At 41.5% G+C, this 12,067-nt stretch overlaps 1 protein-coding gene across 2 annotated transcripts in view; it reads left to right on the forward strand.

Annotated features, from left to right (window-relative positions):
* The window catches only part of FAM193A (family with sequence similarity 193 member A), a 201,302-nt gene that overhangs the window by 186,000 nt on the left and 3,235 nt on the right, over nucleotides 1-12,067 (forward strand). For both annotated transcript variants that reach the window (XM_064286156.1, XM_064286155.1), the window contains exon 20: nucleotides 6,200-6,281. In XM_064286156.1, coding sequence (XP_064142226.1) covers nucleotides 6,200-6,281 — 82 coding nt within the window. The remainder of the gene's footprint in view (nucleotides 1-6,199; nucleotides 6,282-12,067) is intronic.

Below are 12,067 nucleotides of genomic sequence, written 5' to 3' on the forward strand. Positions count from 1 at the left end.
GCTTGTGCCTTCATTCTGTCATTGAAAAAAACTAAGTCCCATAGCTTTCCTCTTATGTTTTCTTGTAAGAACTTTACGGTTTTAGGTTTCACATTTATGTCCTTTACACATTTTGAGTTAGCTTTTGTGTGTAGCCTGAGGTATGGATCTTGCCTAATTTTTTTGCATGTGGAAATCAGTTTTGCCAACACTTAGTTAGAGACTGTTTCTTTCCCATTGAATGGATTTAGATCCCTGCTCAAAAATCAATTCCCCATGGATGTTTGGGTTTTTTTCTGGGTTTTCAGTTCTGTTCCATTGGTCTATGTGTCCATCACTAACCCAGCACCAGGCTGTTTTGATTACTGTAGCTATGTAATATGTTTTGAAGTCAGGAAGTGTGAGACCTTCTACTTTGTTCAGAATTACTTTGGCTATTCAGCGTCCCTTGTCTTTCTGTATAAAAATGAGGATTAGTTTTTCCATTTCTGTAAAGAGTGCTTTTGATATTTATATCTGGATTTCGTCGTATCTGTTTTGGGTAATATTGACATCTTGACTATATTAAGTCTTCTAATCCACGAGCACAGAATGTCTTTCCATCTGTTTAGGTCTTCCTTAGTCTCTTTTAGCAGTGTTTTTAAATTTTCGTTTTGTAAGTCTTTCACATCCCTGGGTAAATTTATTCCTAGATATGTTATTCTCTTAGATGCTATGGGAAATGGAGTTGTCTTCTTAATCTCCTTTTCAGCTTTCTCATTGCTGGTGTGTGGAAACTGTTATGTCTTTTATTCTGCTGCTCAAATCTTTGAAACTCGAGGCTCACCTTCCAGAGTGGCTTTAAGTGGCCTGGTATGTCTGGGAGCTGTCCTCACATTCCCATTCACATGTGCCACCCTGTGCTGTGCAGTGAGGCCAGAAAATGGTCACTGGATGCATTTCCTTTGAACCTCATCTTTCCCATTCGTCCTCAGTTGAGATTCCCAAAGGATGATGCTCCTAGGCCTTGTTGGTCCTTCTCTAGAGGCCCAGCCTATGACGTGAGGCCATGAGTCAAACGTGGGGCGTCAGGTCAGCTTGGGCCTCAGACCAGCTGTGTGGCCTCCTGGAAGGGAATGATTTCCTGAGCCTTTTTCTTTTCATCTAGTAGAGACTGTCACAGCAGCCACACGATGGGCTCTGAGGGACTCCTAGTCCTCCACTCACCAAGAAAGAAGGGACAGCAAAGTGCCAGGCCCCAGCCCAATGAGGGTATGATGAATGGGAAACAGGAGGATCATTTCTAGGTCAGTGGTGTAGAGGTGTGGTGCTCAAGAAGAGGAGCAGGCTTGTAGCCAAGTACTAGGGATGCTGTTTTGCCCTGGTTGGGGGTCAGGTGGCTTTGTAGATGGAGTTCTGGGGTGTGTGTGGAAGCTTGGGAATTGTCAGAATCGGGAATTGTTGAAACCATGGGGATACAGTGGAGAGAGGGAGGGCCAGTGCAGGGTAGGATGAGAACTGAGAGTGGGAGACCTGGATGCCAGCAGGCCTTCATGGGGGCTTGTCTGTGTGGAGGGACTGTGCTCTGGGAGCTTTCTCAGGTGGTGTTGCTGTGAGCTAACAGGTATGAAGGCATTTTGCCTGGTGTGCTGTGTGGGTCATCAGAAATCTTACCTGTGATTTTTCAGGGAAGACATGCCTTAATTGTGCTGGGAAAGGCCCAGCGATGGGAATAAAAGACGGCAGTGGGTTTGTTTGTGAAGGATTCCTTAAAATCATCTCCATGCTAAGGTATGGTGGGCAAGTGCAGACGCACCTTTAACGTAGAAGTTAAGTGGTTTCTACGTCCTCCCTCTGAACATGTCAGGTGCCATACCTGCAGTAGCAACCTGAACTCGTGCTCACGGGGTCCTCAACTGGCACATGAGGCCCAGACAAGGCCTGGGTGCCAGAGAGTTGGCCTGCTGCGAGGCCTTGCCTTCCCACCGGCCCAGACCACGCGGGTGGCATCTGTAGTGAGTCGTTAGGGTGGGCAGAGCAGAAGAGAGAAACTGAGATCCTCTAGGACCAGAACTTCTGTAATTGAGTAATCCTGCATCAACAATCACCCTGCTCTCCTCTATTTTTAAAGAAGAGGATTATTTAACTGCAAGGTGGAAAACAGCCTGGCTTCTAATTTAGAACAGCCTGAAAAGATTTGATGAAGTCCCTGGCAAATCCTGAAATCTCTGGCGTGTTCCCACTGTAGACTGAATGCCTCATCTTTCCCATTCGTCCTCAGTTGAGATTCCCAAAGGATGATGCTCCTAGGCCTTGTTGGTCCTTCTCTAGAGGCCCAGCCTATGACGTGAGGCCATGAGTCAAACGTGGGGCGTCAGGTCAGCTTGGGCCTCCGACCAGCTGTGTGGCAGAGCCTGGGCAGAGCCGTCTTCACTGGAGAGGTTGACACCTGTGTCCTGACTGCAGTCACATTCTTTTACCTGACATGTGCCTGCCCTCTGGGTAGCTCCTGTGGATGGCTGGCCCTCCTGCCCCTTAGCGGGGACATAAGGAGGCCTCTGCCCTAAGCAGCTTTGTTGTTGTTAGGTGCCATTGAGTGAGTTCCAACACACAACAACCAAAAGTAGAAGAGAACGAAACACTACCCAGTCCTGTGCCTTCTTCACAGTCGTTGCTGTGTTCAAGCCCATTGTTGCAGCCACTGTGTCAATCCATCTCGTCGAGAGTCACTGACCTTCTATTTTACCAAGCATGATGTCCTACTCTAGGGACTGGTTCTTCCTGATAACATGTCCAAAGTACGTGAGATGTTTCTAAGGAGCATTCTGGCAGTACTTCTTCCAAGACAGATTTGTTTGTTCTTCTGGCAGCCCATGGTATATTTAATATTCTTATACAACGCCATAATTCAAATGCATCAATTTGTCTTTGGTCTTCCCTATTCATTGTCCAGCTTTCACGTGCATCTAAGTCGATTGAAAATACCATGGCTTGGGTCAGGTACATCTTGGTCCTCAAAGTGACATCTTTGCTTTTGAACACTTTAAAGAGGTCTTTTGCAGCAGATTTGCCCAATGCAATACGTCATTTCATGTCTTGACTGCTCCTTCCATGGGCGTTGATAGTGAATCCAAGTAAAATGAAATCCTTCACAACTTCAATCCTTTCTCCATTTATCATGATGTTGCTTACTGGTTCAGTTGAGGCGTAATTCATACTGAAGGCTGTGGTCTTTGATCTTCAGTAGTAAGTGCTTCAAGTCCTCTTCACTTTCAGCAAGCAAGGCTGTGTCATCTGCATGTTGCAAGTTGTTACTGAGTCTTCCTCCTATCCTGATGCCCTGTTCTTCATATAGTCCTGGTTCTTGGATTCTTTGGTCAGCATACAGATTGAATAAGTATGGTGAAAGGATACAATCCTGATGCAACCTTTCCTGATTTTAAACCATGTGGTATCCTCTCGTTCTGTTGGAACAACCACCTTTTGGCCTATGTACAGGTTCCTTATAAGTACAATTAAGTGTTCTGGTATTCCCATTCTTCTCAGTGTTATCCGTAATTCGTTATGATTCACACAGACAAATGCCTTTGCATAGTCAATTAAACACAGGTAAACGTCTTTCTGGTATTCTTTGCTTTCAATCAGGATCCATCAGACATCCTCAGTGATATTCCTTGTTCAGAGTTCTGCTCTGAATCAGCTTGAATTTCTGACAGTTCCCTGTCAATGTACTGCAATCGTTTTTGAATGATCTACAGCAAAATTTTACTTGCATGTGGTATTAATGATATTGTTCGATAATTTCCACATTCTGTTGGATCACCTTTCTTTAGAATGGGCACATATATGGATCTCTTCTAGTTGGTTGGCCAGGTAGCCGTCTTCCAAATTTCTTGCCGTAGATGAGTGAGCGCTTTCAGCGATGCATCCGTTTGTTGAAACATCTCAATTCCTGGAGCCCTGTTTTTCACCAGTGCCTTCGGTGCAGCTTTGACTTCTTCCTCAAGTACCATCAGTTCTTAATCGTATGCTTCCTCCTAAAATGGTTGTATGTCAACCAATTTTTTTTTTTTTTCGTACAGTGACTCCATGTATTCCTTCCATTTCCTTTTGATGCTTCCTGCATCATTCAGTATTTGCCTGTAGAATCCTTCAGTATTGCAACTCGAGGCTTGAATTTTTTTCTTCAGTTCTTTCGGCTTGAGAAATGCTGAGCATGTTCTTCCCATTTGGTTTTCTAACTCCAGGTCTTTGTAGATTTCATTATAATACTTTGTCTTCTCAAGTCACCCTTTGAAACTTTCTGTTTAGCTCTTTTACTTCATAATATCTTCCATTTGCTTTAGCTGCTCTTATGTTCAAGAGCAGGACTTGGAACCAGGGGTGTCATTGCTGATGCCAAATGGATCCTGGCTGAAAGCAGAGAGTAACAGAAGGATGTTTAGCTTTGTTTTATTGACTATGCAAAGGTATTCGGCTGTGTGGGTCATAACAAATTATGGATAACATTGCAAAGAATGGGAATTCCAGAACACTTAATTGTGCTCATGAGGAACCCGTACATAGATCAAGAGGCAGTTGTTGGGACAGAACAAAGGGATACTGATTGGTTTAAAGTCAGGAAAGGTGTGTGTCAGGGTTGTATCCTTTCACCACATCTATTCAACCTGTATGCTGAGCAAATAATCCGAGAAGCTGGACTATATGAAGAAGAACAGGGAATCAGGATTGGAGGAAGGCTCATTAACAACCTGTGTTATGCAGATGACACAACCTTGCTTGCTGAAAATAAAGAGGACTTGAAGCACTTATTAATGAAGATCAAAGACCACAGTCCTCAGTATGCATTGCACCTCAACATAAAGAAAACAAAAATCCTCACAACTGGACCAATAAACTATATCATGATAAACGGAGAAAAGATTGACGTTGTCAAGGATTTCATTTTACTTGGATCCACAATGAACAGCCATGAAAGCAGCAGTCAAGAAATCAAAGGACGCATTGCAGCATCGCATTGGGCAAATCTGCTGCAAAGGACCGCTTTAACGTGTTGAAAAGCAAAGATGTCACCTTGAAGACTAGGGTACGCCTGACCCAATCCATGGTATTTTCAGTCACATCATACGTGTGTGAAAGCTGGATAATGAATAAGGAAGACTGAAGAAGAATTGATACCTTTGAATTGTGTTGGCGAAAGATGTTGAATATACCATAGACTGCCAAAAGAATGAACAAATCTGTCTTGGAAGAAGTCCAAACAGAATGCCCCTTAGAAGCAAAGAGGGCAAGACTGCACCTTATGTACTTTGGTCATGTTGTCAGGAGGGATCAGTCCTGGAGAAAGACATCATTCTTGGTAAAGTACAGGGTCAGCAGAAAAGAAGAAGACCCTCAATTAGGTGGATTGACACAGTGGCTGCAACAATGGGCTCAAGCATAACAACAATTACAAGGATGGTGCAGGACGGGGCAGTGTTTCGTTCTGTTGTGCATGGGGTCGCGATGGCACCTAACAACAACAACATGTTAAGAGCAGGTTTCAGAGTCTCTTCTGACATCCATTTTGGTCTTTTCTTTCTTTCCTGTATTTGTGATGACTTTTTGCCTTCTTCACGTATACTGTTCTTGATGTCATTCCACAACTCGTCTGGTTTTCGAGCATTAATATTCAGGGCATCATATCTTTTCTTGAGATGGTCTCTAAATTCAAGTGGGATATTGTCATGGTTGTACTTTGGTTCTGATGGACCTATTTTAATTTTCTTCAGCTTCAAATTGAATTTGCACATGAGCAATTGATGGCATAGCTTCCAGCACCACAGCAATGTGCGAGCCACTACCATACCACAAACTGACAGACAAGTGGTAGCTAGGGGAGGAAGCACGTCCTCCCAGAGTCGTCTTCTCACAGGCTCTCTGATGGGCTGGCCGTGCTTAAATGACAGCCACATCAGAGTCTGGCTTCCAGCAAACAGTTGTTTTCTAGTAGAACTGGAGGCCTATGCTTACTTTGCTTAAGAGATGTGAGCTCTGTAATTTCCAGGCTGAACCTGTGCCTTCAAGGCACATCAAATAGATTTGCACTCCCTTTGCCTTATGTAAGATCTCATTAAAAATATTTTTTGTTGTTGTTTGGCGAAGTTATTAAAACTTTGGTAAAATCAAATGATTTTTTCTGTTCCGGTAAAATGACCAGTTATTGTAGTTTGACTGACTTTTTACCTCTTTTATTTTGCAGATGATGTCTTTCTGCCTAAAGACATTGACCTAGACAGTGTGGATATGGATGAAACAGAGAGGGAAGTGGAGTATTTCAAAAGGTAAACATTAGGACAGTGTGTCTGAGTAACGATGGTTTGGTGACCATCCCATAGCACTTCCAGGTCTCCTGAACGGAAGTTCCATCAGCCAGTCGGATAGCCTGGCTACCGAGTCATATTCTAGATGACGGGCCTGCCACCCATGTGCCCCCCGCACCCCAGCCCCACATTTGCGCATACCTGCTCTCAACTTCTCATTCACCTCTCACACTTGTACCCCTCCCCGCTTCACGGGTGCAGAGAAGCCTTTGTGGCAGTGGCTCTTAAAGTGGCCCTGGAGCAGCAGCATCACCAGGAGCACAGGGAAATGCAAATGCTCAGGCCCCCCCACACCTGCCAGATCCTGCTTGACTGAGCCCAGCAGCCTGTTCTGTTGAGCCCTGATCACCTGCTGGACTCAAGTTTGACCACACTGATATGCCGTACTTTTAATAGAAAGTAACATTGATGTTTGGGCAGACTTAATCAGTGCTGCGTTCAGCAATTATCTATTATGTGAATATGGTGAAGAAATTTTATTTTATCTTTGAAAGTACTTTATCCTGTTTATTTCAAATAAAAACACACACAAAAGGAACAGTTTGCAGTGCAAAACAGTCATTAACTCATATTTTAAATATTGTAAAATCCTAATTGTGGTTTTATATATACATATATAAAACAAAACAAAAAAAAAACAAACCCGTTGCCATTGAGTTGATTCTGACTCATAACAGCCCTATAGAACAGAGTAGAACTGTCCCATAGGGTTTCCAAGGAGTGCCTGGTGGATTTGAACTGCCGACCTTTTGGTTAGCAGCCATAGCTCTTAACCACTATGTCACCAGGGTTTCTGTGTATATGTGTATATATATATATGCACACACACATACACACACACACACACACACACACACACACACGATGATTATCACAGTAGGTGGTGAAAAACAATTGTTAAACATCCATTCATAATAAAATCTCTTAAACTGGAATAGGAGGGCATTTCCTCAATATAATATGAAGGTATCCATAAGAAAAACTTCAACAAATATCATACTTAAGGGTAAAATGTTAAAACCTATCCCTTGAGGTTATTTTTTTTTTAAAAAAAGACAAGAATGCCTATTACCACAACCTCTATTTATAAAAGCAAAAAAAGAAACAAAGGGGATAAGAATTGGAAGAAATCAAATTGTCATTATTCTCAGATATCATGTTTTAAAAAAACTCAGAAGTATATAGGTACATTTCTTGTGATATTAAGGTTGGTAATGTTGTTGGATGCAAAGTCAGCATACAGGATTCTCCTTCTGATATGGACAACTAAGGAGCTCAAAAGAGACCTTTTCCCCCACCCACAGCCCTTAAATCGCACTCTTCTACTCCTTGAGGTATTTCTGGTCTTACAACAAGCAAGAAAGTTTTCTGGGAACCATCTCCCATCCCCAAAGAAACAGATGTGAGTTGAGCCAGGATTGGGTGGGATAAGGGTGCTGGGGAGACTGGAAGCCTGGGTTTCCTAGAACCAAGGCGGGAATACCAAGTGTACTGGGCCAATAATACCTGAGAATGGGTCAGGACCTCAAGGAACCAAAGCCAGGAGAGAAAGGAGCCAGGGCTGGAGCTAAATCAGCAGGGAGGGATGGGCTCACTCTGAGGCTGGATTTTGGAGTATTAGAGGGCACTTGCTGGTTATAGGTAAATTTTAGAAATAATTTTTCTCAAGGTAGGCCTGTAGGATTCCCACACTTTAAAATCATGCATGACCATATAAACAAAGATTCTCAAACACCCAAAACTTAGGGAAAATAATGAAAAAACTAGAAATAAAAAATAAAGTTGTTAAAATCAAAACTCAATAGATGACAGATACCTTAGACACTGTTGAAGAGGGAATTAGGGAATTGGAGGGCATATCTAGCAGATGTATCAAGAATACACAGATATTAGGAAAACAGAAAATATGAAAGAGGTTAGGAGACAGAGACAAGTAGGTTTAACAAACATTTAATTGAAGAGTGCTCTAAGAGAAAACGCAGAGATACGGGAAGAACCAGCAGTCAAAGAGATGGTGCCTAAGGATTTTGTAGAACTGATGAGAAATATGCGTCTACAAAGCCAAAATATAACAAGATAAACAGAAAAATCCACTCCTAGACAAGGCATATGAAACTAAGGGACATCAAAAAAGAAAAGAAAAGATCACCTACAAATGGTTAGAATGAAACAAACTTCTTAGCAACAAAAACTAGAAAACAGTGGAGTGGTATTTACAAAGTGTTGAGTAAAAACTGTCTAACGTTTATGCACCCAGCAAAATTATTCTTCCAGAACAGGAATGAAATAAAAATGTTTTCCCATAATAAAGAAAAACTGCTACCAAAATACCTGCATGAAAGGAAGTGTCTCAGATTATACTTCAGGAAAAAAGAAAGATGCTCCCAGAGGAACAGTGTGATGTGCAGGGAGAACAAGAAATGCAGGGGCCATAAGTCTAGGTTAGCATGGACATGGTAATGCTTTCTCATTGGCAGGATTGAAAGGAAAAGAACTGCAGTATTAATCACAGTGTACGCAAGATAGTAAAGATCGGAGCTGAGCCTTCTCTGGTCCTGTTATTGTTCAGGTGGGCAGTTAAGATACTTAACGTTCAGACTTAAATGGGCATGGTAAAAATTCAAGAGCAGCTATTAAAACTATTAAAAGCGTAGAAATAGCATGTATAAATTGCTAACCAGTAGGAAGAAAAAATGGGATAAGGTAGAACAAAACAACAAAAAAATCAAAATCCAAAAAGAGAAAAAAAAAAATGTAAGAATAGTGGTATAAATAAAAATTTAAAAACATGGTAGTCCTAAGTCCAGTTATATCAGTAGCTACAATAAATGGTAAGCAGACTAAAATAAAAGTAAATAGATTGTCAGACTGTGTTTTATTTATGTACACACACACACAGTTTACAAGGGTATACCTAAAGTATAATGAAATGGAAAGATGGAAATAAAGAAAAAAGGTAAAGGTAAGTTAGCTACAAGGAAGCTGTTGTAGCTATGTAATAGGAGACAGAATTAAAACAGGCATCATTAGAGATTAAAAAAAAAAAAAAAAAGTTTCCATCCAGTTGATTCCGACTCATAGCGACCCTATAAGACAGAGTAGAACTGCCCCATAGGGTTTCCAAAGCCGTAATCTTTACAAATGCTGACCAGCACGTCTTCCGCCATGGAGGTGGTGGTGAGTTGAAATAACCAACCTTTTGGTTAACAGCTGAGAGCTTAACCCCTGCACCACCAGGACTCTGTTATTGGGGATAGAGGCAATTACTATATAATGACAAAGGGTTCAGTTTATCTGGGAGAAATAGAAATTTTTTGAATTTGCAAATAATGAAATAGTCTCAAAATACAAAAAGCAAAAATTGTTGGAATGGCACAGAGAATCAGACGAAACCACACCCCTGGTTTGAGATTTCAGCCTATTTCTGTGCATTGTTGAAGGCTCAAGCAGTCAGAGAATCCACAGAGATGTAGGAGATGAGAATGGTGTGGCTAATGAATGTAGGTGGCGCACTGCACCCGAGAACGGTAGTTTGCATTCTTCTTGGGCAAACCGGGACGGTCGCAGAAACGCGCTAGGCCACGCAGAGGAGGGCTTCCACCGCAGAGAATGAGCACCATACAGTTTGTGTTCTCTAACCACAACAAAATCTTCAATTTTAAGATCCCTAAGTATTTGAAATTCTAAAAGTATATAATTTTAAATAACTCACGGGCCAAGTAAAAAACCACAGTGACGATTTTAAAACAGGAAGAACTAAAAGGTAATGAAAACATTGCATTTGAAAACTTATGGGATCCAGGAAAGATTCTCTTTCAGAGCCCTTTATATAAAACTTTAAATGCCAAAACTAGTGTAAAAACAAACAAACCAAGAAACTGAAAATTAGTGAGTTAAAGATTTCATTTGAGAAATTAGGAAAAAGACAACAGAATAAACACAAGAAAGTAAAAAAAAGAATAGGTAAGAGAAATCAATGAAATACACCACAAAGATATGCCAGAGAACATCAACAAAGCCAAAATTTGATTCTTTGAAGAGATTTATTGATAAATAAACTTTTAGGAGAGTGGTCAAGCAGAAAAAAAAATCAAATAAATAACAGTATTTGGAACAAGGAACAAGATGTTGATAATTGGTCGACGTTGGGTACCGGCTACACAGGGGCTCGTACTCTACTCTTTACTTTGGTGTATATTTGGAAATTTCCATAAATAAAAAGGTTTCATTTTTTAAATATGTAAGTGAAAAGGGGGATATAACTACAGATACTACAGAGATTATAATAAGAGAATACTGGGAAGAGCTTCCTGACAATTTTAAAAACTTAAATGCAAAATCAAGCCAAGGAAACACTAGACAGCCTGAGTGGCTCAGTAGCTGCTACAGAGACTGCAGTAGTAGCTGCGACTCGGCCCGAGAGAAGACTGCGTTCCAACAGCTTTACAGGGGATGTTACCAAACTTTCAAATAACAGATCGTACTAGTCTTGTACAAACTCAAACAGAGAGGGACCCAAGAAGATACTCTTCATTTCATTTTATGAGACCAGGAAAATTTTGGTACCAGAATCTGCCAAGGACTACACCAGAAAAAGAAAAATTACAGGTTTGTCTCACTCATGAACATTAGTTGCAAAATTTCTAAAGAAAATACTCGAACCAAATCTAACCCCAGAAGGCAGCAGACCATGAGCAAACTGGTTTAGCCCAAGAAAGCGAAGTGTTCAGTGTTAGAAAATCTGTTATGTTCTTGGCTATGTTAACATGTTAAAGAAGAGCCTTATGATTGTTTCAGTAGATGGAAAAACAGCATTTGATAGAACCATTACTCTGTGTATAATTTTAAAAAGTGGTGAACAGGTAATAGAAGGAAACATCTTAACCCGATAAAGCAGTTTATCAAAAGAGAAATCTCGATGAAACCTTATGCCCACTGGGGAGGTGTGCTAGCATGTACAAAGCACAAGTGCTCTCCCTTCCTGCTTCTGTTCAGCCTTAGACTGGCCAGCACAGTAAGACAAGAGAAATGAAGTCTTCGGGAGTGGGAGGCAGGAAAAAACGGCGGTTTTTCAGATGATACAGTTGTCTGCATAGTCAGTACGGAAGAATGTGAAGGACAGTTTAGTAAGGGGCTGGCCTTAGCAGAAGTGTACGGAAGGTGTTTTTCTCTACGCCATCAGCGGAAAATACAATAGCATCAAAAGCTAGGTGTCTGCTGGTAAATCTTAACAAGAGAGGCACAAGATTGGGGCACGGAAGATGATGAAACTTTCCTGAAGAACATTAAAGAAAACAGAAATAAAAGATGTGAGATTTGTATTCACAGATAGGAAGAGTTCATGTCGTCGAGCTGGTGGATTTTCCTTAAGTTGCTCTGTGGATTTAATCCTCCCGCCCCCCGCCCCCAGTCAAAACCCAAGGGCTGTGTGGAGCTGTAACACGGTGCTTCTGAAACGTGTTAGGACGGCCAAGTTGTGACACACCCATAGACTGGAATGCCATACGGCAATGTAAAGGGCCGACCGGAACAGCCTACGACACAGATGACTGTTAGCAATCTGAGTGTTAAGCAAGATACCCAAAGCAAAGCACAAAAGAAAAAGTGTAGCACCAAGGATTGCCCTGACATGTCTGAGAAGAACTGGAAGAACAAGGAGGGACAGGTATCCTACCCATTATAAAGACTTATAAAGTCATGCCGTTAAAACATTTTGATACTGGTGCAGTGATGGGTGGTCAGCGGAC

The sequence above is a fragment of the Loxodonta africana genome, chromosome 5, assembly GCF_030014295.1.
Source record: "Loxodonta africana isolate mLoxAfr1 chromosome 5, mLoxAfr1.hap2, whole genome shotgun sequence".
Lineage (NCBI taxonomy): Eukaryota > Metazoa > Chordata > Mammalia > Proboscidea > Elephantidae > Loxodonta > Loxodonta africana.